The sequence below is a fragment of the Grus americana genome, chromosome 1, assembly GCF_028858705.1.
Source record: "Grus americana isolate bGruAme1 chromosome 1, bGruAme1.mat, whole genome shotgun sequence".
Taxonomy (NCBI): Eukaryota; Metazoa; Chordata; class Aves; order Gruiformes; family Gruidae; genus Grus; species Grus americana.
This window is the reverse complement of record NC_072852.1, coordinates 161,999,057-162,025,249: the sequence shown is the minus strand read 5'-3', so window position 1 is coordinate 162,025,249 and position 26,193 is coordinate 161,999,057. Positions and strand designations below refer to the sequence as shown.

Here is a 26,193-nt window from a genome sequence, read left to right as displayed (position 1 = left end):
ACACATAAGGATCCTTCTGGTCTCTACTACACTACTTGAAAGGACTTCTGATCATTACAGTCGGTTCCATCTTAGCTGGTATAAGAAAAGGACAAGAAAGATCCTTCTGTTGAGGATCTTTGGGACCGGCAAATTGACCTGGGCCAGAAAACACTAGGCCAGTTTCTGACAGTGAGAGGAAGGAAAGAGAGCAGATAAGCTCCATCTTCTCACAATCAAATAGATAAGGAGGAGCAAGAAAGAATTTTCCTTTTCAAATAAAAATTTTCCAGTCACAAGTGACAGAGCATGTGTACACCCATAGCTAGAACAGACTGATTCCCAAGAGGAGAAATAAAAGCCTTTTCATGAACACAGTTGCCTGCATTAAGAGATGAAGGCTAGGAAGGTGGATTCTGCCAGTCACCTGGAATTTTGTGAGCACAAAGCCATCAGAACCGTTCTAATGATTTCCAAGCCTTCCACTGTCTCTTTTCAATAAATTTTCTTAGAAGCATACCCTCCCCTCCACCCCTGTACTTCAACATTAAGCCTGCTTGTATAACAGGGGAGAGAAGATGGCCAAACCCAGATATTTATATGTATCAGAAATGGAGATTTTATGTGAATACTTTGCTGCTGCAGCAGTTTAGGGATCAACTTCACATAGTTTTCCAGAAGGCATCCTTCAGTCATCCTAAATATGTGCAGCTAGTGCTACTCCTGCTAGGTCTGCAGCAAAATCCTCTACCATTAGCTGTCACTTCTCCCAAGACAAATCCAATAATGCACAAAAAAACCTGGTCCGTGAAAAATCCCTATGGAAGCAGCTATTCAACTTTGTTCTCCTTTACATTTACTTTTTAGCAAACCTACTGGTAGGGATGTCTCCAGCTGCCAAACTGCAACCCGAACCACTTAATAACGTGCTAACTGGCTTACAGAATTGCAGCCATCTATGAAATACAGCTGTATAAGCTGCTGGCTATTCCTGACTATGCATGTTCTATACACAGCAGTCGGTTGAAAGCTTGAAAATTATGCCAACTATCAAAAAGAGGCAAATTGTAAGACAGAACAAGGGAACCATAGTCTGTCTAAAGGAGTGTCACAGAGACTCAAAGCTGTCTTCTGCTATACGAAACACTGTGCATCTTGCAAATGTTTCCACAAAGCGTACAGCTCCATCATAGCTACTACAAGAACAGGAGACCCCCACTGATCTCATGATACATGAGAGTAACTGCAGCAACACAACAACCTGCAATGCTGAGCTCATGTTTCAGAAGACCTTCATACTTACAAGTGATAATTAAATGAGCTGATTTAGGAAGTCAGTTTTTCATTTGGATAGCCACTGCACGTCAAATATTTTAAAATGATTAAAACAGAATCTATCATATCAGTATAAAATTGTTTAGATAGCTGTTCAGGATATAATCAGGTGTGCATCAGACCACAGGACAGAGAAAAGTAAGAAATATAGCAAGTTTTGTAAAAAGATATAAAGAATAATTAATGCATAAAGATGTACCATGTTGTACAATTAATTGCTTCTCCTATTTTTTACATCCCTCATTATTGTAAATAACTTTTCCTAAAGTCTTGTGTCATCTGGGTACCACAGGAACAGTCAGCAAAGCAACATATTATATGACAGTATAGACTCCATGGTTTGTCCATATCTTGAATGCTGTGTACATGGCTGTTACTCTCATCTCAGAGAAGTTGTATTAAAACTAAGAAAGTTCAGAGAAGGACAACTCAGACAACAAAACAACCTTTGGAACAGCTTTCAGGCAGGGAATAACTAGTAACCTAGGGAAAGAAATGACTGCAGTAGAATATGGTAGAGCTTTATAAAATCATGACTGGCATCTAGAGAGCAGGAGACTGCTTAGTCTCACAATTTTAAGAGCTACAGAGACAGTAAATGAAGCTATTGAAAGTCTGGCTCAAAACAATCAAAGCAGTTCTTCATACACCATGTAGTTCAACTGTGAAAACACCTGGAAAAGGATACTGTGGGTGGTAAAACTTTACATGACTTCAAGGGGAAAACAGAAAAGTTTATGGAAGAGAAACTCATTGAGGGTTGCTAAATATTTAGAAACTACATCTGGGTCTGGAATTCTTTGATCTCCACATGCACGAAGGCCAGGAAAATACTCAGGCAAAGTACCTGGTTGCCCTGTCCTTTTTACTTTACCTAGGCAGCAACTTGTGGCCTGCTGCAGACAGACTGACTTAAACGGAACTTTAGTCTGACCCAGTTTGGCTGCTCTTACACTGTTATGTATCAGAAAAGGCAAATCTAGGCTATGTTCTCCTCAAGGACTGAAGCAGTATTGTCTCCCAGGTAGTGACAACAGTGATAAAATGCACAGATAAGGAATATCTGTCCTCCATTACTTTTTGTCATTGAATGATTAAAAAAAAAAAAAACAATGATCGGAACTAGTAAAATTTTAAAGGAAAATGAAAACCCTGTAATTTATTGAGGAAACAAAAAGCCATTTCACAGGAAGATTTTAAATATTTAACATCTTGCTGAACCTTGGATCTAGTTTGGACACCCTTCTCTTCTTTTGTAAGCTGTGGAAATAAAGAGGCACTTCTGAGAGCAACCAATTTTTTCTTAAAGTAGGCATCTCAGATCAACAGATTCTTCCTCAGAAGCATCTCTTTCTCTCAAATGATGCCTAGTTCAGACTCACAGAATGAATTTTTAGAAATTCAAAACTTGGTGAGGATAATCTTGCTTTGGTCTTCAAGTATTATTTAAAAACAAAATTAGGTAAAGCAACCTCAGTTGAAAGACCTAAATTAAAAAATGCCCTCAAATAATGTTTTACTTACAGAATATTTTGCTTAGAAGGCAATTTCACATGGGCATCCAGTGGGACTATTTGACAAGATAATTTTTTATCAGACATTTGCAGTTCATTTTCCACACACTCAAGTATGTTATTCATTGCTACCCATTTGCTTGAGTATTTAATACCCAAGTAAGCTTAACACAAGTGGCTAACTAAAATGTCTTATTTGAATGTTGTTGCATTGGACTTCATTTGAATTCACATCTCTGCCTGGTAGAATAGAAGATGAGGAAGAAAAAAGGAAAGCAACCTTCTTTTAAGACTTTTCTTCAAGACATTCAGTTTTCCTTACCTAAGTGGTACATTATGATGATAGAATAATTCTGCCAGTTTCATATAATCACTTGTATCTTCTTGGACAGGATCAACAAAAAGTACCTAAGAAGAGAAAATATATCATACAGCCAATATTTATTCTCGATGTCTGTTTCTACTTTTTTTCAGACATAAAATCTAAGAACAGAATTTCCAAAGGACCTGTGTGCTCCGACGGCTTTTAATTTCCTAGAGCATTCATCGTAAGAAAACATTAAGAGTATAAATGGAAATAACTTCAGAATTAATGGATTTGGACCAAATACGAAAACAGGATTTAACCATTTATTGAACTTCAAACCGATTGATATCACTACTCTCCTTTGAAACACTCTGTGCCAATACTTTGGTTTTATTAATGAACTTAATATTTAATTAAAAAGGATCTAATGCTGTTTTTTCTATTACTTCTTTCAACTAACTCTCTTCTGTTGTGAAAACCAAACTAAAATAAACAAACAGAATATATTGACTTGAAACTTTAATTAAAAAATGGAGCATTGGGAAAGAATGTTTCCTTCCTGTGACACATATCTTTGTATTCACTCTTTCACTTATTGTAGCTTGAAGTGTAAAATCAGATCTTTCAGGCATACACAGAATCTAAAACTGAGATCTGTCTGCATAGATAGATTATTCTTATGCAGATTTAATTATGACATTGGTACCTTATTTATTCAGCTTTGCACTGCAACTCCCCTTAGAATTTATCATAATTTTGCTACAGTAGCTGAAATGCAGCAGAATAATTTACAAAATTTGGAACACTCCCTCCCCTTCAGATTATTGTTAAATGATATGTTGTAGATTTCTATAATATAGCTGTTATATACATCTATGCCAATATTTAACTTTGAATACCTAATGCATACTTCATATTACACACATCTTATGCTTCATTATAAACACACAGTTTTTATTACGTATTGCTTGTATTTTGGTAGTCTTTTTATATACTGAATTTCATGTCACTTGGAGTGACTACAGAAGTGGACAAGAGAAGAGCTACTGATGTCATCTGTCTGGACTTCTGTAAGGCTTTTGACACAGTCCCCCACAACATCCTTCTCTCTGAATTGCAGAGATATGGATTTGATGGATGCACTATTCGGTGATTGAAGAATTGGCTGAATGGTCGCAGCCAGACAGTAGTGGTCAATGGCTCAATGTCCAGACGGAGATTGGTGACGAGTGGTGTCCCTCAGGGGTCTGTACTGGGACCGGTACTGTTTTGATAGCTTCAGTGACACAGACAATGAGACTGAGTGCACTCTCAGCAAATTTGCAGATGACACCAAGCTGAGTGGTGCGGTGGGCACGCCTGAGGAACAGGATGCCATTCAGAGGGACCTGGACAAGCTCAAGAAGTGGGCCCATGTGAACCTCATGAGATGCAATAGGGAAAGTGCAAAGTCCTGCACCTGGGTTGGGGCAACGCCCCGTATCAATACAGGCTGGTGGATGAAGGGATTGAGAGCAGCCCTGAGGAGAAGAACTTGGGGGTGTTGGTGGATGAAAAACTGGGCATGAGTTGATAAAGTGTGCTTACAGCCCAGAAAGCCAACCGTGTCCTGGGCTGCATCAAAAGAAGCGTGACCAGCAGGCTGAGGGAGGTGATCCTGCCCCTCTACTCTGCTCTTGTGAGACCCCACCTGGAGTACTGTGTCCAGCTCTGGGGGCCCCAGTACAGGAGAGACATGGAGCTGTTGGAGCGAGTCCAGAGGAGGGCCACGAAGCTGCTCAGAGGGCTGGAGCACCTCTCCTATGAGGACAGGCTGAGAGAGTTGGGATTGTTCAGCCTGGAGAAGAGAAGGCTCTGGGGAGACCTTATTGCAGCCTTCCAATACATAAAGGGGCTTATAAGAAAGATGGAGAGAGGCTTTTTACCAGCAGTACTGACGCAGTAGTGACAGGACAAGGGGGAACACTTTTAAACTAAAAGAGGGTAGATTTTTATTGGATATGAAGAAATGAGGGTGGTGAGACACCACAGGTGTCATAGGGGAACATGTTGCCCAGAGAAGTTGTAGATGCCCCATCATTGGAAATGTTCAAGGTCAGGTTGGATGGGGCTTTGAGCAACCTGATCTATTGAAAGATGTCCCTGCCCATGGAAGGGAGGATTGGAACTAGATGATCTTTGAAGGTCATTTCCAACCCAAACCATTCTATGATTCATACAATTAGCATTATAATTTAAATTTCAATTTAAATCACCAATAACTGTTTCCTTAACTTACTAAGTGATACAGAATGTTACGTACAGAGGAAAAATTAGGCTACAAGACATTCATAATTAGTATGCTTTATAACTTAAATCTTTCTGTACCTCAGTTCATCATCTCTAAAACAAGGACAGTTATCATTGCCTTCTCTCAGTAGTGTACTATGAAGAAAATTCATTGATAGCGGTGAATTACCTATATGTGGCATGGAAAGGAACAGAAAAACTCCCAAGAAAACTGTGCCCAAGTCTGGTATTGTATAGTACAGAAGGCAGAAAGCTGTGAATTATATGGGGAGGATAAAATGAAATACTATTTGTTCATTCAGTGAGTAGAAACTGTTCTTTCCAGTGAACACAGAAAATGTCATCTGGGAAAAAAGTTAGTGCATGTAGGTCAAAAAGTTTGTGCATGTAGGTCAAAGTATTACCATGTTGTACAAGGGAGCTGAAACTATAGCTGCACCATCAGAGCTTCCCTCCATTCTGCAGATTATTATTCATTTTGTGCTGTTTTTAAGCAAATTATATTTCACATTTTTCCAGATAAATACTCACTGGATGCTAGCATTCATCAAAAATTACAAATAAGCTCAGTGGTGCTTTATTCACCACGTGGGAGTAGCTCATGATTTATTTTCTGTTTTATTCAAAAAGATATAAAAGTTTGCATTCCTCTGCAAAACTGTAATCATATTGCATTTAGAACTTTATTTACTTCAATTCCTGGGCAGAAAGGTTAAAGAGTGCTATTAGGTTATCCCATAAATCAGAAGAATTTCATGAGATATTTTTCCTTACAGGGTTGGAATAACTTGCTTCCTGTATTCTTCAGTGCTAATCCTATGTATTCCTTTCATCTCCTGAAGTATATATCAAGGCAGTGGAAGAAGATCTTACACTATTTCACATCTCCAACTGGCCAAATATGTCTTCAGTGACAGATAAAAGAAATCTCATTGCTTGAAAAGGAAACCTAAGCTAGTAGTGACTCTTCCATGAAACTGGCAGCATTTTCTAAAATAATTCCTTCTTTCCTCTAAACGTTGGTGGCCTGCTGGTGCAAAATTTCCATCTTTGTCTTTTGTCTCTGAATCTTAGCAGTGGTGCTAATTCACGAAACATCTTGGTGACTCTATGAAGGATTTCAATAAATCAAGAGGCTACTTTATAATACAGTCAGTTGCCTAGTATAAACAGAGAAGATTAACAGCTTGCTTACAAAGTGTGAAAACCAAGAAATACATGGGAATTAAAATACTGCTTTTTATGGCAGGATCTAAAATAAAGACTATCTCAATTAACTGAGTTTGACATTCACAAGTTAACTGTCCTGATCAGCTGTTAAAATAGTTTCTTCTTGTTATAAAGAATACTCAGCTGTTATGATCAATGGGCTCATGAACTACAGTTGTATTGTCTCCACATCAAGTTCACCTATGCCCCCTCACTCCTACACATTTTGAAGAATTTAATTTGATGACGTAGTCCTGGATATGTCCACTGTCTTTTGTTATATGGTCAAATATACAGAAAAATGTAATGAGATATATGTATTTACATCCTGATTAGAAAGAAAGTCCAGGTTACCAAGAAGGTCTTTTTTGTGGAATGTAAAATTTAACTGTATTTATAATTCTGGGAACATTTCATAGTAATAAATCGCTTCACCAAAAATAGATCTGTTACAGTCAACAGATAAAAGACGGAAACACCACTTCTGGAAATCAGACTGATAATCACTAAACAAAAAGATTTTCACTACTATTAGGAGACTCACATAGAAAATATGAAATTCTAACCTATGTTAACAATGAATACAGCATGTGTGTTTTTCAATAAATTGTCTGTCCACATATTAATACACAAACTATGCAAAAAAATAAATAAAGTTCTCCAAACTTACCAAATTATATAAATTGCGTCTAATCTGTTGTATAACTCCAGGAAATGCGGGCTTCAGCAGTTCCTGATAGCTTGCAGGCCATGTGCTATAGCTGTGATCTTGTTCTATATTATTAACCCACTATAACAAAAAAGCCACGGATTAACCACTGAGTAAAATATGTATCTATAAATAAAGCTATTTTAAAACATGTGGAAAGCCTGGAAAGAGTTAAATGGTTCATCGTCTTGTTGAAATAGTAACAGACAATAGCTTCTAAAATTAATATTTTTTTTTCCTTTTAAATCAAACTGTTCGGGTTTTTTATTTGCAATACATAATAAAACTAGTAATAGATGGAAAAGGAAAAAGACCCTATGTACTCTGTATCAGGATGTGAATACAAGCATTTTTTCCAACTGTGCAAACTACTTTCACAATACAAAGGTCATAACATATCACATCACACAGATATGTATGTAACACAGCATAACCACCTTGTAAAACAAATACAGTATTTATCTATAACCCACACCAGCACTTTATGTATATCAAAATAACTAAGTAATTAATATATGGCCAATTTGTTCTTCTACTGTTGTCTGTGCAAGCTTGTCTATACTTGGCAAACAGAAGAGTGAAATATGTTTTTTTCAAGTGAAGAAAATTAGTATTTTATTGCCTTTTTCAGTGGCATATAACCTTTGTAATGAAAACTGCATAAACTTTGAAAAAGAAGGAGGAAAAAAAAAGCAAAAGTCATTGCACAATTAGAAACAAAATATTAATATTGTCCACAATTCAATTATCATGTCTTTAAAGTACATTTAGCAGTCTTGCATAATACAAGGATATTACGTAGCTAGACTAACTGCTGTGAAATCAAATTCTACAGCTCTGACTGTGCAACCACTCTTAGATACGTCCCTCTTTTCTTTTAAATATCCTACATCTTAACATTTTAATAAGGTATAGGCTAGAGCAAATCATTGCTAATACCACCTTCCTAAATATTTTACACTGCTTATTGATATACAGTTTTATGCCTAGTATTTTAATTATACTACAAAAAAGACAGACTGTCTTATACATAGCATCAAATATGTAACATTTAAATATATGTTTAATTACTCACTATTATTGAAGAGTGCCGAATATCTAGTGCATAACTGTCATCTGTAGGATGTATATGCAACCTCATAAATTTACTCAGGATCTCCTCTTTGATTCCAAGTTCATGAAGGCCATGCATCACTTTTCCTTCCAGTTTAAGAGTCTCTAAGATACTTTTTCAGGAAGAAAAAATGCATAATGTCTACACAGAACTCTTGTCATGACATAAAAAGAAAAAATATTTCAAAGACTTAACACAAAGATTATTTTTAGTATTAACAATAATTTTTATATTCTCCTGCAGTCACATATTTAAAATAAAATCAATTATTAACACTACACTTACACATCTTCAAATTATTTCAAAATAGCATTATAACATTTCATACAAATAACAGGAAGCTTTGCAAGTGTGTAGAAAATCAGGCAGCAAGTGATGGAGACACAGACAAGCCCTAAATCTGCATCACAGCAGACCCTGAAGACAGTGTGGAGGAAACACATAGCTATTCTTCTCCAAGAAAACTCTTTCCCAGAAGACTCAACAGGACTCTGTAACATTTGTTGCAATATGAAAATTCAATATGAGAATGGAAACAAACCTGAAGTCCTCACCTGCTAGAACACAGCAGGCAAGATTTGCCAAATGCCTTTATTTCTGTCTTGCTTCATTTTGAGTTATCTCTATTCTGAAAAGTTTCTGCTAAATTATATTGAAATTAAACCTAGCACTATCATTAAAAAGCACTATTAATATTTGCATCATTATCAAAAAAGATACAAGTGACTCCATCTCGAAACTCTGGCTAAGAACAAAATTAAGTACAAATTGCAAGTATAAATGCTAAACCCATGAAAGCTTAAGAATCTCCATCAAGGAGAAGTGAAGACATTTCAGTTAAAAAATAGAAAATAAAAAATTGTGGACTCCAAAAAATCATAGGAAAATTAAAAAAACCCCTGAGCCTTAGCATAAGTAAATTTACTGATAGTTTGCAGGTCACCAAAGATGATTTTGAAGTAGTCATGTCTGCCCTGCTGTTGACAACATACAGAAGAATGCAAGGGAAAATGTTTACAGTTTATGAGTGCTTGCATAAAAGAGGCAAGTCACATAAAAATAATTACACAAATTGGAAAAAGATTTCTTATACCAAAAAGTAGGTTAGTTCTGCATTAACAGAACTTCTTATAAAAGGTGGCCAGACACAGACCCATAAGTATGCCAAAAATAACCCAAGGTGTTATGTATCTAAATTTAATGCCTGCAAATTTTTGGTAATTTTTAAGAAATAGGGATGTGAAAGCATTTAACTTACATTTTAAGTGCCTTTTCTACCTTTTTATACATACATGTTGGATTCCTTCCATTTCCTAATTAATTTTACATGGGGAGTTGTAAAATTAGAAGCAAATTATAAAACACATTCCAAGAGAAAATACTGGTTTTAACTACTTATACAATGTCCATATTCAAAGTAAAACCACTGAAAACCAGTATTCCCTTTATTGCAGCACTTCCTGGCCCCCAAAATGCAACAGATGAGATTATTTTATCACCATGAGCACAACTCCTCACATATTATTTGTAATTCTATAATTTTCAAACAGAATATACCATCTTACCTAAATGGATCATGAAAATCCAGGTCAACCTGAAGGCCATTTAGAAATAAACGTGCTTCTCCAGGTTGGATTCCAAGTATTTCATGAAAATGCTTAAAAATAAAAAGTACTGCTAACTTATTTAGATATATGACAACACTAACATATGCATACAGATATATAAATATATAAAACTTAAGTAATTCTACACAACAGACACATCAAATCTCTGCCACGTAGTTTCTTCTTTTAGCCAAGTGTCATCGGTAAAAATACTGACAGCATACTTTTATGAGTGCTACTTAACATGCTTTCAATGCTTAATACAAACACAAATGAAAATAATTGATAATCCTCCCAAAACAACCTTGAGAGTCCCTACCTGTACTAGGTATAGACAAGAACATACTCCTAGTGTCTGACAACAGAAAGGGAGAATACACACAAATACAGAAATACGGCTCATAAGTTCTTGAAAAATTACGCCCAGCATATTCCTCCTACATACCCATTCACTTCCAAGTGCAGATCAAAGGGAGACCCTACATGTGTCCTTCAGACCTCCACTTGAAACTAGCTTCTCAGTAGCTTAAAATCGTTCACAATTCCAAAAAACGCACAGTCGCAATTGTTAGGGGGTGGTAGGAAAGACAGACTAGAAACACACAAGCTCATCTAACAAAGGGGCCTTGGGGAAAAATAAATCAGAAAGGCATAGCGTATCCTTGCTTTGCAAAGAAGAAAAAAAATCCACAATAAACAAATACAAGAGGAAGGAAGTGTTTAGGGAGTAAGGTGTGCCTTATCATTTTATTTCAGAGCGCTGTGAGGCACCACACTGTTCAATCTACAGTGGCTGTAGCAAGATAAGTAACAGGAGCAACAGCAGCAGTTTATTCCAACTCACCCCATGAGAAGCAGTCAGATTTCCAGACCTGTCTTAATTCCCAGCAGAGGAATGGAAAGCACCAAAAATAGGCAGAAAAAAAGCAATCTAAGAAAGATTTTTTTTTTTCCCATTTAGCTCCCACTTGCTGAACAGAGTAAGTGTGAACAAAAAGCACACTTTGAAGAAAAGCACACTTACAGCAAGCAGCTCAGGCTGTGCATATTACTGCACTTACGAGCCTGTCACTGGACAAATGAGAGAAAAAACGGGACAACACTGAGAGTGACATTATTCCTTTAAAGTAGTGTGGTTACTTTCACACAGGTAAATGTAAGTAACCTCAAAGGTAACTGGTTTGTGGCATTCTAAGTGCAACCCCACATAATGAGACAACAGTCTACTTGAAGCTCCTTGTAATCCAACAGATCTGCATATCGTTCATTGAAAAGGTACCATATTCCTTAATATATATAAACATTTTCACAACCCAAAGCAGAATGGAAATATGTAATGGCACCTAATATCACAATATGAAAGGCAGGGCTCTCCATGAAGGAAAAATGCAGCTGTGATAAGCCTGAGCCTAACACAGAAAAATTTTTTTATGAAAGTCCAAAACCTGTCCTTGACCTTAAAAAACAGCTTTTGAAATTGGTATATTTAATTTATTCTACGGGTGTAACTGAACTTTGTAGTGCTTTCCTTGCTTTTTTTTGTATGTAGATTTACAAAAGAGTAATAATTACTTGTTTGTTATAAAGTATTTAAATACATATATTCAAACTCAGATATAATGTGAAGAATATGGTGGATTTGCGGGTGACTGCATCCCACTAATGCAAAGAAATAACCAGAAAGGCTTTTTTTTTTTTTAAATTGTTACTTATTACCTTTCATGAAAATTTTAGTAGGCACCTAAAAAATGGATGTCAGTGGGCCTTTCAAAAACAAAGAGCATAAATGCATGGCAGTAAGTTTTCTACGGTTGTATAAGGAAAAAAAGAAAGCGATAATTTATTTCAATTAATTTTCTAATTTATAAAACTCACTTTATTCCCAATCTTATACTCATCTAAATTACAGAAATGGGGTTTTTTTGTATGTCCCAAAACTTGGTACAGAAGAAGGACTTCTTCATAACTAACTGCTGCCTTGGATTACTCCGGCCCGAGTGCAGGACTCCATATTTATCTGTTAAACCTCATGCAACCAGTAAAACAAAAACTAGAAGTAGCGGCTCACGTTTGACATTTACATTTATCCTACCACAGCTTTGCACCGAATTACACGCCCTCCCAAGGTCTGATTCTACACATCCCTTATAAGCAGCCAAAATTCACAGATATCTGACAATGCCAAGAGCCCTTGCAGCTGACAGAATTTGTGATCCTTTTGTCTACACAAAAGAGTTTGATCCTGAGATACAACCAAAATGGGCAGAGCGGACAAAATTAAACAGCCAGGCACACAGTAAGGAGACACCTCCACACCAGGCAGAGAAGCACCCAAAGTCCTAGGTATACCTGAAATTTTTCTATAGTTAGCAAATCCAACTTGGATTCCAGTTTTAAGACCAGAGCTGTGCCATGAAGTGCTATAATTGCAGAAAAAAACCCCTTAATGCCACGCAAGGAGTGAACAAGAAATAGAAGGATTCCAGTCTCACGAAATCTTACCAGCATTCTTCAGAGCTCTTATGCAGAACTTGTGTGATCAGCTAGAACAGGCCCTTGCCTTGAAGCACTGAAATCAGCATTTAGGGTAAGAGATCTCTTACTATGACTGAAAGCGTACTGGTCATTCCTATAAGCCCAGATACTCATGTAAACAGAGATACAGAGAGACTGCAAGTGGCTGATGTATGTCATAAAAATCCTAATACTAAAATGAATGCAAGAACAATGAAAAAATTATCAGCCGCTGGGTATTGAAATGGGAGTCTAAAAGTTTTTCAAACCCTTCAGTACTGCAGTAGGAGAAGAACTGAGCTGAATCAGAGCTGAGACTCATTATACAATTTTGATGCTAGGCATTTGATTGTTCAGAAGAGCATCCATTTGCCCTAACAACTTTGATGGAAGGAGTATTTAGGCATCCAAGACTAGAATTTAATGTTGATAATACTCATACAGTATTTTCTTGCTAAACTGTCAGCAAGTTATTGCATTGGAAGTTGTGAATTGTATTTAATGAGTTTTTATTTTTCCTTTTATCTATAGCAGTTCTTTGCCTGTTTCTTATTTAGGTATCAATTCATTACACCTAAATCATCACATGCCTTTCAACTTCTAATACCTTTATTTCCTCCCATTGCATTTCCTACTCAACTTTCATTATCTTGAGAGGGAATCATCCAGTTACTCACAGCATGAGATCATATCTCTCCTGCTGCTAGATGGATGTACTGCAGTTCAAGAACGCACATGCCAATTTATTGTGCTCTAGCTGCAGTGTTCAGGAAGTTTCCCTACTTCCCAAACAGATTTTAGCTTTCAGCTGTCTAAACGCCTGCAGCCTCAGGTAGGGTGTCGTAAGAAATTTAAACTTAGTGTCATAGGTGCCTTAGATCCTCCTATAGTTAATGCGTTTAATACAGTCACGGAATCATAGGAGTGATTCAGCTGACCAACCACACAGACACCCAATGTTATTTGTTTCAGGATGAGGCATCCTGGACTGGAAAGTATGGGTCAGGCAGAAGGGGATGGATGTCCCAGTGGACACATCTGCCAGACCTGTGTGGCCATCTTGGATAGAGACAGAAACCATGTGAAAGCTGCTATGCTAATAAAAATCTCTAAAAGCAGTAATATGATAGTAACTCAATTGTTCACTTGAAGAAACAAAACCAAACCTTCTGATTTTCTTCTATTTCATTTCGCATTTTCTTGTCTACAGGCACCCGGGTCAGTGATCTGTAAAAATAAATATTGGTATCACTCAACCACTGTATTAAAAAACCCCCACCATTAAATAATGTGAAATGTTATTTTAATACCATATCCAATGCACTGTAATTGAAGAATGCTGTAATTAAGACTTAAAGAGTAATGCAGTGTCATAAATATTTTATTTTCAAAACAAATATTTTATTCTGTGTTACTCTAGTAAACCCAGGTTTCAAATTTATGCTAGTTGTTCCTAACTCCATGTTACTCATCATTACAGCACAGGTGGCCAAGCTACAACTTGATGTTTTGGCCAAAGGCAAGGAAAATATGCAAAGAATGACCACTATAAATTAGCTGAGATTACAAGAGAGATTTACAGAGTGAGACCCTTGAAAATGTTAATTGTTCACAGACAGTCGAAATTTTACTTTAGTCATTCTACCTTTTGTCATTAGTTTAGTTATTCTACCTTTAGAAGATAATCCATTGATTTGTCTTTTTTACTTTTCAAGAATGTTGTTGAAGACTGTTTTAACTTCCTCTGCCACAATGTATCATATGTGAGGTTTATAATTACTTGATTATCACAAAATTTTCCCAGAGGCAAATTAATGTCTCCATGTTTTAAGAAACCCTAAACCACATTAACCTAAATCTGATTCTCCCAATAAATGCCAAAATAAATATTCTAGTTGCCTACATAATTTTTTTTTCAAAACATGATTGTACATGTTTTAGCAAATCTGTATGGGGCTTTAAGAAAATCTGGAATCATCTTAAACCTGAAAATTAACTAAACAAACTGAAAATGATCTTACCAAGCCAACTTCAATACTTATGGATAATAAAGCAGTTATTTAATAATATAAATCCTCACCTCCCTGCAAAAAGAAACTGATTTGGAATAGATCTTGCTAGTAAACACGTTTTTCATGATATGTCAAAAATAAGACATAAAATCAGTTTACTTTAAACAAATATTCAAGCTTTCCAGGCAATCAAAGAAACTACTTGTTAAGTGCAAACAATATGATTTCCAAGCTTTGTTTATAAATATTACAGAATTCATCATAGCTAAATACCCTTTTCCCATTCACTCCCCACCTTAAATATTCTGGCACATTATTTTTGTCACTGTGAATCCCTTCTGAACTATGTGATGAAAGGCAATAGAGGATCAAGAAGGAGCTCTATTTATACCAACCCATATTCTGTGGGCTTTCCTTGGCTCAAAATGAGGAAGATGTAACTCAAACTGTGATGTCAAAGATAGCATTAAAAAGCAGTCAACATGGTTCAAATACATTATTATCAGTAGTCATTGGAGGATGAGCATAACAACATGGTTGTTATTGTTCAACTAATCTAAACTCTTTCTCATAAAGCTTTTATAATCTTATTGCTAAGTACTCTAGACACATAAAGAATATAGGAAGTGTGTTCAATACTGAGTAAATATATCTTATACTATACTACGTTCTGTGTTTGCTAGTTTTGAAATAAAAATTATAGAACAGAAGGCAAGAAACTATAAACATTTATGCTAAAAAAGAAACATTGCTGATTAAGATTTTTAAAAAATATTAAAAGAAACTGTAAGTACAAAGAAAAGAATATCTGAAGCCAAATTTAAATTTGGAAAAATGGAGAAGGATTAGGAAAAACCACTATCAAGTCAGAAGTCTCAAAAGCTGACTATGTAGGACACTGCTTTAAGGAACCTTCTAGCAGAAATAGACATAATTCAGGAACGCTACAGAACTTTTCTCATTAAAAGAGCATCTGTAATTGATGGGAATTATTACTGAGAATTTACTTAACCAACGAGTGAAACAGCTACTTAACAGAAGGACTCCATAGCAAGGTGCAAATTTAATGTGTGACAGTACTACCACAACTATTATTCTGACTTCATAGCCATAGTTTTAGAGAGTTCTGAAATAAAAAATACTTTAAGGAAAAAAAAAGCTCTGATTTTTATCTTGCTAAACTCAACAGAAACAGTAGCAGGGCCTGCAGCTCTCAGATCAATGCTTCATTCTGCATATACAGGTGATTAAAACTGCACACATAAAAAGAACAATCTAAATCTTTCCATATAGCATAGAGTAGTAAGGCAGAAACATAAAAAATTAATGTGAAAATAATAAAAAGGCGGAAAGGAGAAGACAAAGCTGCCCAATGTTAGCAAGGAAGTCAAATACCAGCAAAAGGTAAGCTTTACTGATAGCTTTTTTTGGTAATAAGAAATATATACATTAAAGAATTGTTAACTAGCTCCTTGTCTACACATGGCATTTGACAATGGAGGATTCTAGCAAGATTTTAAGCAGAAAGTGTGATGGTCAATCCTTGAGGACACCCAAGGAATCTGATGTAACAAGAGTAGAAGTACCTGTGAAAGATGACTGTTCATTTTGAGTTCATTCATTTGTTCAATTTGTTCAGAGCTTCACAAAACCTTCTGCATGTTTTTCTAAATACGAAGTGCTAAGGACTCACTAAAGAGAAACACTTTACTGTCTGAAAGCAAATGGATACTATTTATTATTCTACATCATGTAGGAATGTTCTTGTGTGACCTTAAGGTTGTACTATTTTCTATCATATAATTTTATGCATCTTTATTCTTACTTGGGAGAACACATAGCTATGTAGTACTGCATATCAGGGCAAAAAAGGAATGTTTTCACATGTTCATAATGCTAACATTCAGGAATGACAAGGGTATTATAATTCTTACTATTGCATTCTTAAATAACAGATAATTATGACTCATATACAACAAAACAAAGATGAAAAATACCCTATAAAATGAATTATCAAAATGTCATCATGACATATATCAGTTGTTACACTGTCTACATCTGATGACATTTTGTAAAATCTACCTCAGACTAACCTTTTCAACTGGAAATACTGAGACACAAAAATGCAGGTTATAAACTAGAAAGTGAAAGAAGCTTCCAGAGGAATAGTATATTCATTTTTCATCATCTAAGGAACCCTTCAATTTTTAAGGAACATATAATATTTATTTTTTATTTTCATAACTATAGTTCTAAAATGTTTATTCAGTCTTTTAAAACCAGAATTTACATAATTTAAAAAATGGTTGTTTCATATCTAAACTGTGTGAAATTTAAACAATTTTAAAATGCTACTATTATAACGATCAGTTATCTATATAAAGTGATTACACAGTATCTTTTAATTTCCTGTTTGTTCTAGGTTTTTTTTTTCCCAAACTAGTATTTTTGACTCAGCAGGTTAAGCATGATTATTAAGGAAATATATTTTGGGCACTGTTCTGACACAATGCCTCTTTGATTTAAGTTTGTTGTCAATGCAGACTTACTAAAATTAAATTATTTAAATATTTGTAGTCTCTCATGTTAAAAATAGCATGCTAGATTAGCATAAATCATACAGGACAGGCACTGCAATTCCCCTTTTAATAATTCTAAAGTCTCTTTACACTTTTACCCATAAAATGTTTGAAGAATAGGTAAATTGTGCTCTAATGCTACAAATACACAGCAGGAGTTGGAGTAGGATGGAACAATTTAATGACTTTTTAAACCAATGATTTAAATGTCACCTAGTATACTTCAAACTGATTTTTTCCTGTCCTTTAAAGAACAGAACTGGCCTTGCAGTTCAACATTATGTATGTTTCCACTATCTTCTAATGGACAGCTGCATTTTCTGATTGCTAAGTGTAAACTTGTACCTTACTATTTCATAATCATTATGTTTCAGGCATTTAAAAAGTTATTTTTCTTCCTTGAAACAAGATGTTACAAAGGTAGTTTTTCCATTATAGTGTAGATTAGCAGAAAATCAGACATGACAATGAAACACTGTGATAATTAAACAAGAGTTGTAAAATGTGAAAGCACACTGAGTTAAGAATCCTATTTAGCATCATATTTAATTTAGTAATTCAAGCAAATATTGCCAATAGGATTACATAAAGAACTTATTAAGTATAAAGAAAAGCGTTTCTCAATTACAATTCAATTGGCTTACAGGAAGTGCAATTTTTAATATTAGTACAGAGGGAAATGTTATTCAGTTATTTAATACTTATATTGATCTTTTATTAAGTAATTTGTTATGGGAGACAGATCTTCCCCAGTAAGAACACTAACATACAGTAGCTGGGGCCCAATCTTGTCAGCAATGTTGTGCTTAGAACCAATATGGGTGGATCCCCTATGAAATTTATTGATAGAATTTTGCCTCTTCCTGCTGTGAGTAGATCTGCTATTAGTTCAACAGAATTTTGCACCTGGGAAAATAAGATTCCAGTGTAAGCCGGGAGGACTAGGTATTCAACCAGAAGTGCCTGAAGGATTAGGATGACTTCATGGCATCTCCTGCTTCAGACAGGAAACATTTAAGAGATCGATCATGAGCTCTCCCAGGAGTTACTTGCTACTCAATGAAATTGCCTGGAATCCATCTAGCAAGCTATAAAACATGAACTGCAGGATTTGGATATAAATCTAGATTGCTGTTATTAAATTCAAATGCAAACATAAAAACAGTATTTGAAAAACAAGCTTAAGTATCATACCTGGCTCTTATTGGGAAGTTCTGAGCTATGTCTTTCATTACCTTTAAGGCATCATAAACAGGGGTAGACATAATTTGAGCAGCTGCTTGAAAACTAAGATCTGGGGGGGGAAAAAAAAAAATCACTGGAAACATCACTCAATCAATGTTGCCTACAATAAGAAAACTGTTACATATAGACACTCTCACTATTAACATTTTTTATATTTCAATTATACATTGTAAAAGATTATGAAGTAACATTATTAAGGTCGAAAAGATGGGCTCTTACAAGTTGGAAATACCAAAGTCCTACAGAATTCTGCTCAGCCATCTTGAGCATACACATTATACATATAATTTCTAAGTTTATAAAAACACATTGAAAAAACCAGATAATTCATCACGTGGTGTTATGCCAGTATCACAAGGGTATCATGCCCAAACTTAGATACACACCAACCCACAGACACCCATAACTGCAGTAAAGAGTAAGATCTTTCCAGCTCCAGGACTTAACAAGATTTTCAGAGAATAGATATATTAAACGTAGAAGGCTGTATTGAGCATGTAAGGTGTACAATTTTCAAAAGCAGCAGCAGTTTCACAGGAAGAGGAAATGGAGACTAATGAAAGAAAAGCCAATCTACTGTCAAATTTCAGTTCTTCTAAGTGTCTAGCACAATTTCCAAAGGGATCTCATTTTTCTCTCTATGCTTTTAGGGTTAGTCAGTTTGAGGAAAGCTGATGCCGCATATAGTAAAAAGTGCTGGACAGAAAGTCATAGAGGATGCTGCTTAGTAGAACTTTCCACCATCTTTCTGAAGCAATAAGGAATTGAAAAAAAAAAAAAAAAAAAAAAGGCTGAAGAAAAGTGAATGACACATATTCCTAGCTTAGCCTAAGGTACACCTTGGCTGGAAAAAAAGGTGAGTCTGAGAGGTGGAATGTTAATTCAGTATTTTTTAATACTTTTAACAAAAAGCATAGAGAGATCACTGTTTTCAAAAAGAATGGTTCAGATCCCTTTCAACAGCCACATAAGCTGTGATCAGGTGAAGCAATATCCAATTGCTGCTGTTACTACAGATAGTGATGCCTTACCTGCTGTGTCCTTCAGACATACACTTAAAATCCTTCACAAATTGTTAGTAATTTCCATTTTATGCTGCACAGCTAGAGTACGAATATTCAAATGCCACTGAGCCAAACTGACATGTCCTTTTACCTTCTTGGTTATGTCTGGCCAGGGACTGTCACTTACAGACCTCCCCTTGCGGTACCCCAACACATCTGAGAGAGAAGTGTAGGGCATCTTGAGGAAAAGATGCTCTTGAACTTAAAGCAGATCTCAAAGTATGCTTTGAAAGCTAATGAAGCACTAGAGATCAAGAGGCCGTTCACACAGATAAAAGAATGAGTTATTAAAGGGAATACCACATTGGTACTCTGTGCATCATTTTTCAATATGAATAGTAAACCTAATTACTTACCTAAAACATAAAGGCTCTTATAAGACAACTCTTGAATAGTGTTTAGGGTCATTTATAAATAGAAGTATGCCCTATAGCTGAAGGAGTTTTCGTTAAATTTAGTTAATTTTTTACTTGGAAGCTAATTAAAGGAAATTAGAGAGTAGCTGAGCCATTAACTCTGCAACTATATTTAGTCATTAAGAATGAATTAGAGCAAACACCCAGTCATGTCAGGAGTAAGAATATCAAAACAACTGCACCGTAAAAAGAGGGGGCTGAAAAGGCCCTGAATGTCCTTATCACCAGCCAGTGCCAGTCTTCCTGGTACTGAAAAAACAGCATCCCAGCACTTAACTGATTTCAACACTGTGTGAACCAGTTGCTTGGGGAGCAGCACCAATTTAATTTTTTATTTATATAGCCATGACACCGCAGAAAAGACCATAACTAAATAGAGACTTTGTACTGGCTTTTGAAGGTAGACACTAAAGGGAGTCAAAGTTTCACAGCTGCTGCTGCTTGAACAGCAACAGAGTGGTATTCAATCATGTAAAAAAATAATTTTAATAGAGAAAAAGAGAATTCTCGTATTATTTGTACAGTAGCTTTCTCAGAAGAACCGAAATGCAATGTTTTTCAATTTTTTTTAATTTTGGGCCAACATAAATCCTGCAGCTGAAGGTGAGTTAATTGATAAAAGACTGCAAGTGAGCTACAATTATCTCAAATAGCTAGTTCCAGACTGGACACTGCTAGCAAGTTCCATAACAATCAGGGTCCCAAAAAGAAACTGAAGTTCAGATGATTGCTCAGTCTTCTTCACTGCTCTAGAATAAAGGCAAATCAGTTTTGATCAGGTTGTCCTCTGAAACTGAAAAATGCAACAGGCAAAATTTAGCTGCCTAAACTTAAGTGCCATGACATTTTAGGGACTTATTTTAGAGTGATCTGTAATTCCATTCAAGCTATAGAATGTCCTGCAGGTCATCAGCACAGAAACTGTTTAGAAATCAACTTCTTCTTTTCCACAGGAAAGCTTTTAAAAGCATGTTCTTCCATTTGATATTATATTAAAAAATGTATCAATGTGAACTCCAGTGCACCGATAAAAGTTAGAATTTATAAATTAAAGAAAGCAAAATGTCTTAGCCTGTATTTTGTCCCGACTCAATAGTCATGTCACAATAATATTTTTGTCTGATTCCTAAAAAAAAAAATCTGAAACTAAATTTAGCATCCAAGATAACACATCAGGCAGAAAACTGGGCAATATAATTTCTGTCTTTAAAATCAGTAAAGCTAGTTATGATTCTCCACCTTATAAAATGACTTCAACGTTCCTTTTATTTCTAGTATGTAATACTAGGACAAGATACCAATACATTCTTTTTAAATACTTGATACAATACTGCCTTTTTATGAAACCATATGTCTCTTTTTAAAAGAAGCTTTTATCATAACATCGATACATCCACACAATGAAGGAAAATTAAAGAAAGTACTGTGTTAATTCAGAAAAATGCAGTACATACCCTGTAGCTCCCAAACTTTCAGTGGTTCCATGTTGTTAGTAGTTTCAATTAGATGTTTTCTAAACTCTTTCAAATTATTTTTCAGATCAGGATGCATCTGTCTACAATAAAACATTTTTAAAAGAAAGGCATTATCAATGACATCCATCAATTTCAAATTTAATCCACAGTATTGCTCACAGTTTATACTGTATTTTTAGGGTAAACCACAAGAATTCAAATTTTAATTCATTCTTGAAACAAAAATGAGGATTTGGGGTGATAAGAGGTGATTTCTGAGGACTAAAAACCTATTAATTACAAGGAGGAGTTCAATTGTTTTGTAATGATCTGTCTCAAACCATGTCACAAATTTTGATGGAATAAATGAACTCAAAGATTAAATAGTATTAACACACAATACAGTTAACTATATAGTGAGTTTATTATAGCATCATGTATAACTAACTGTATACTAACTATACTGTGGATTAACTGTAACTTCATGGATGCAGAGTTTGTTGTGTTACCTACAAAAGATATAAACAAGCCAATATTGAGAAAATCTTTTAAAAATTAACATAACTGACAAAAATTAAGCTACTGAGCACACAAATCACTAGTCAGACCTGAAGAACAGCATGGTGCCCAAAAGCTTGGCTATCTTTTTTGAAAAAATAATTGGGCAAAGAAGTTTTGAGGGCGAAGACTTCAGCCTGCAAAAAGACACCTTCTGACATCAAAGAATCACCACTAAAGACTCTTCTACTAGAAGTATAGAACAAGAAGCAAAAAGTAGCTAAAAGTCTTAGTGGTTTAGATGTCTGTTTTTAAGTTCTGTAATATTTTGTATTTTATTTTAGATATTAAGAAGTTTCACAAGGAATCACAGAATGGTTTGGGTTAGAAGGGACCTCAAAGATCATCTAGTTCCAACCCCCCTGCCACTGGCAGGGACACCCTCCACTAGACCACGTTGCCCAAAGCCCCATCCAACCTGGCCTTGAACACTTACAGGGAGGGGGCATCCACAGCTTCTCTGGGCAACCTGTTCCCGTGCCTCATCACCCTCACAGTAAAGAATTTCTTCTTACTACCTAATCTGAACCTACCCTCCTTCATCTTAAAGCCATCACCCCTTGCCCTATCACTCCATGCCCTCATTTTTTTAGCTGTTGGATGGTATTAACTGTTGGTCTTCACAGAAAAAGAAAAAAAAAATCACCGATGAAGACTGTTGTTCTGGGATTAAAAAATAATCCAGGTTCCTCAATAAAAGCATACTCAGCTAAAAAGGGATGCAAAGACAGAAAATTCCTTTTTTTTTTACTTGCAACATAGGCTTAGAAATGACAAATATAGTTTGCACTCCTAGAAATCCCTCTATGATGTAGCAAACTTTTAACTAGTTTTAAAATCTTTAAGTATTGCTTTTACTGCCTTCTTTGCAAATTTACCTTCATGATGTTTTTTTTCTCCTCAGACTCTTTATTCTTCTGTGAGTGAAAGACAATTGTCAAATAAGACCTAGCTGCAAGGCCCAACCAAGATCTAGTATTGACACTTGGTCCCTCATTTCTCTTGTTCACTTGCATTAAGTTCAGCGTGGGCACAAAATTCAGCACGCATAAAGCCAAGCAAAAAAAGCTGCCCTTCTCTGGATACGTATTATGATATAGGATTGAATTCTGTTAATTTGAATTACCAAATAGTTGTATTTCTAAGATATTTTGTCTTCTGCTTACATCTATAAATATTTCACAGCTGAGAAAAGTATAATTTTTGACGTGGCTATAACTCAGGGACAATTTAAAGATTACTGAAGCATCTCTTTTGTCTCCAGTATGAAAAGGAGAGGAAAAAAAACTAAGAGCCTAGAAACACTGTCAAGAAGTCTGAGTAACTATCTGACAGCTTCACAAATTAGCCACAGTGCAACATCAAGAACCTAAGTATAGCTAAATCTAGCAAAATCCAAGAAGAAAAAAAGCTCAGATGAAAATATGACATAAGCATTTGATATTACATGCTGTAGAAGATCTCTACAGATAGGAGAAACAATGAGAAAGCCTACATATCTGGGTGCACTTCCATCTCAATGTGATTACTATAAAAAAGACAGAAAGGGGGTGGGCTCTTGGAAATTTAGACAGCATTAGCAGCTCTAAACTCTGAGAAGACTTACAGTTTGTTGAGAATATCTACAAATAAGTTTACTTTTTTCTTTAAAAACAACAGAGAGAATGACATTAGAGAAGACCCACGCTCTTGAGTTTCTTCTTGAAGAAAAAGCCAAGATTTATGATTCACTGCATGGAATGGTTACAGGAAAAGCGAAGCACTTCTGATGACAGCAATTATGAAATGAATCCATCAACAGAGAACCAGAAGCAACCCATAGCCCTCAACAAGGTAGCATCCAATTTCATCAATCACTTGAACTAACAGATTGTAACTTGGAGATAAAAGACTTCCTGCCAGAACAGAACACAAATTCACAAACTCCAAAATAAGAATACATTTATAATAAGCGTATCTTCCAAGAAATATCACCCTTTAACCCAAAGAAATGAATGCCTACCTAGCTTGAAAACACCTTATGTAACTATAACACATGGCCTTGGATTTGTTGTGCTACTACTTGCATTTTGAAAACCAACGTTTTGATTCTAATCATCTGAAAACAGAAGTAGCAGCAACCATTTACTGTAGAGCACCATGTTTTCTTGTTTGTATCTACGGTTTTTTTGACTGTTGCTCAGAGGGATCTTTTTACTTTAAAAACAGTTTAAAAGAAATTAGAAAACTAAACCCAGTAAAATGGATAGAATAAACAACTGTTGCATTTTTACACTCACAAGACATACACCAAAAAGAAAATTAATCAGAATTTTCACCAGTCGCAAATAAAGTAATTTCCAACATAAATCTCACTTCTGTAAAAGAATTGGGTTTGGTTCATGTTCAGAAACTAATGCAGAACTTATAATTATAACTTATGTCAACTCACTTTAATTTGCCAAAGAGAAATCCTTGGACATCACTTTCCTCCTCCTCCTCCTCATCTTCCTCTTCTTTTGTATCATTTGCTCCTGAACACACAGCACATGGACAATATAAAACAACAAAGTTCCTGATGTATTATGTTCTTATGAATTATAAAACTGTCAACAGAAACATACAATCAGAAAATTGTAGTTCCCAGACATACTTTCAATTAGATTTATATTTATACATTCATATTTTGGCATCAGAATGAATCACTTTACAGAAATTAGCAACATTCAAATTAATTTTTAAATATCATTCATCCAATGGTTACATTTGTTTATATAAATGAAACTGATATGGTTAAATAGTTTGCTTCTCAAAATAGCCATTTCTCAGTTTGACAAAGTGGTAAGGCATAACTCTTACCAGCCAACTATGACCAGATTTATGCTTGAAAAACATGATGCCTTTACAGTGCTTGAATCTCCAGCTAGCATTTGATGTAAGTCAGAGATGAGTTTCTTTCCCTTAAAAGAATATTAAACTATTTTCGAAGTGGCCGAAAGGCCATTAAACCTTAATCTTACCAAAGGAGAGTTAACTAACTTTCTTTAAATCTTGTAAATCTCTACACGAAGTAATTTCTCTGTGTCAGAATGCTATAGCTACTACTTTCTGTGATGTGACTTTCATTTCAACACGTAGTAACGTACACTGGTACCAAATTCTATGATAGAGCACATCTTTCCTACAGAAGGCCGTGAAAGTATTTCCACAAAAACTTAAGAAAAAACCAGAACCCTGAAACACTAATGTGTAGATACTACGGTAGTTAGCATGTTAGAGATGCCAACAAACATAAAATAATTGAACAACAAAGGTTAAACACTCTTATACTTATTGAAAGGAGGAAGAATGAGTTACATTTTGAAGTAGAGCTCCAGATAACAATAATTACAGATTAGATAATGAACTATATCCTAAGCACAGCTGTTTAGAAATACTCGCAAATATTTTGATGTATTTCCTAATGCTGAGAGTTCGTTCTATAAAAAGAAATTAAGTATAACCTTCAAAACATTACTGACTTCATAACTGAAGATTGTAACATACTTTAATAGTATCTCCAATAAGACATAATGAATTAAAAAAAACATACCTTTAACCTGAGTGTCATCTACTGCTTTATATTCTGTGCTCTTTATTGCAAGTTCTACACCATATCCAGATAAATACATTTTTCTGGAACCTGGTTTCTGTTTGATGATATTATTTCAACAGAATAACAAAAAAAAAAAAACAACTTAAAAAATGTATTTATAGGAGATTAAAAATATCTAATACTGTAACTTTAAAATCTTATGACAGTCATAACTTAAATTCATCTTCCAATTTATGATTCAAAATATGAAACGCTACACCAAATAAAATACAAAAGTCATGTAAGGCATATTGGTAGTCCATTGAGAAGGTGTGTAACAGAAAATAAGGACTTCCTTTATCTCCTGCAGACCACAGAAAGGCTGTCAAAACTGGAGTCACTTCAAATAATATTATAGAAAGGACTACCACAGATTGAGCTGATAGCACCCTATACAATTACTGGTCACATTTTAAACTGTTTTAAATTTCTTTGTAATTTTGCCAGATTTCAGCACATTAGGAGGAAATTCTCTATTTACGCATCAGGCTCATTCCTTCAAAATGTTTTGATGAAAGAGATTATCACTTTCTGCAAGGAGGATAAGAAAACATATTAAAGTATCACTGCTAAAAACGTTGCCACTTTTTAAAACAAACAACAAGCATTTCTAACTTTGGAGTGGAAGTTTGACATTCAACAGTGTAATTACTCAGAGCATGCATATTTCTGAAA

At 35.2% G+C, this 26,193-nt stretch overlaps 1 protein-coding gene across 3 annotated transcripts in view; it reads right to left on the bottom strand.

Annotated features, from left to right (window-relative positions):
• Positions 1–26,193, bottom strand: part of UGGT2 (UDP-glucose glycoprotein glucosyltransferase 2) — a 92,250-nt gene that overhangs the window by 49,436 nt on the left and 16,621 nt on the right. For 2 of the 3 annotated variants that reach the window (XM_054845103.1, XM_054845113.1), the window contains 9 exons: positions 25,477–25,573; positions 24,337–24,418; positions 21,348–21,448; positions 18,363–18,462; positions 13,744–13,804; positions 10,022–10,113; positions 8,418–8,568; positions 7,304–7,423; positions 3,151–3,236 (listed from right to left, as the gene is read on the bottom strand). In XM_054845103.1, the coding sequence (XP_054701078.1) occupies positions 3,151–3,236; positions 7,304–7,423; positions 8,418–8,568; positions 10,022–10,113; positions 13,744–13,804; positions 18,363–18,462; positions 21,348–21,448; positions 24,337–24,418; positions 25,477–25,573 (890 nt within the window). Of the gene's footprint in view, positions 1–3,150; positions 3,237–7,303; positions 7,424–8,417; positions 8,569–10,021; positions 10,114–13,743; positions 13,805–18,362; positions 18,463–21,347; positions 21,449–24,336; positions 24,419–24,743; positions 24,760–25,476; positions 25,574–26,193 lie in introns of those variants that run through there. The other variant, XM_054845123.1, reaches the window with a different exon arrangement.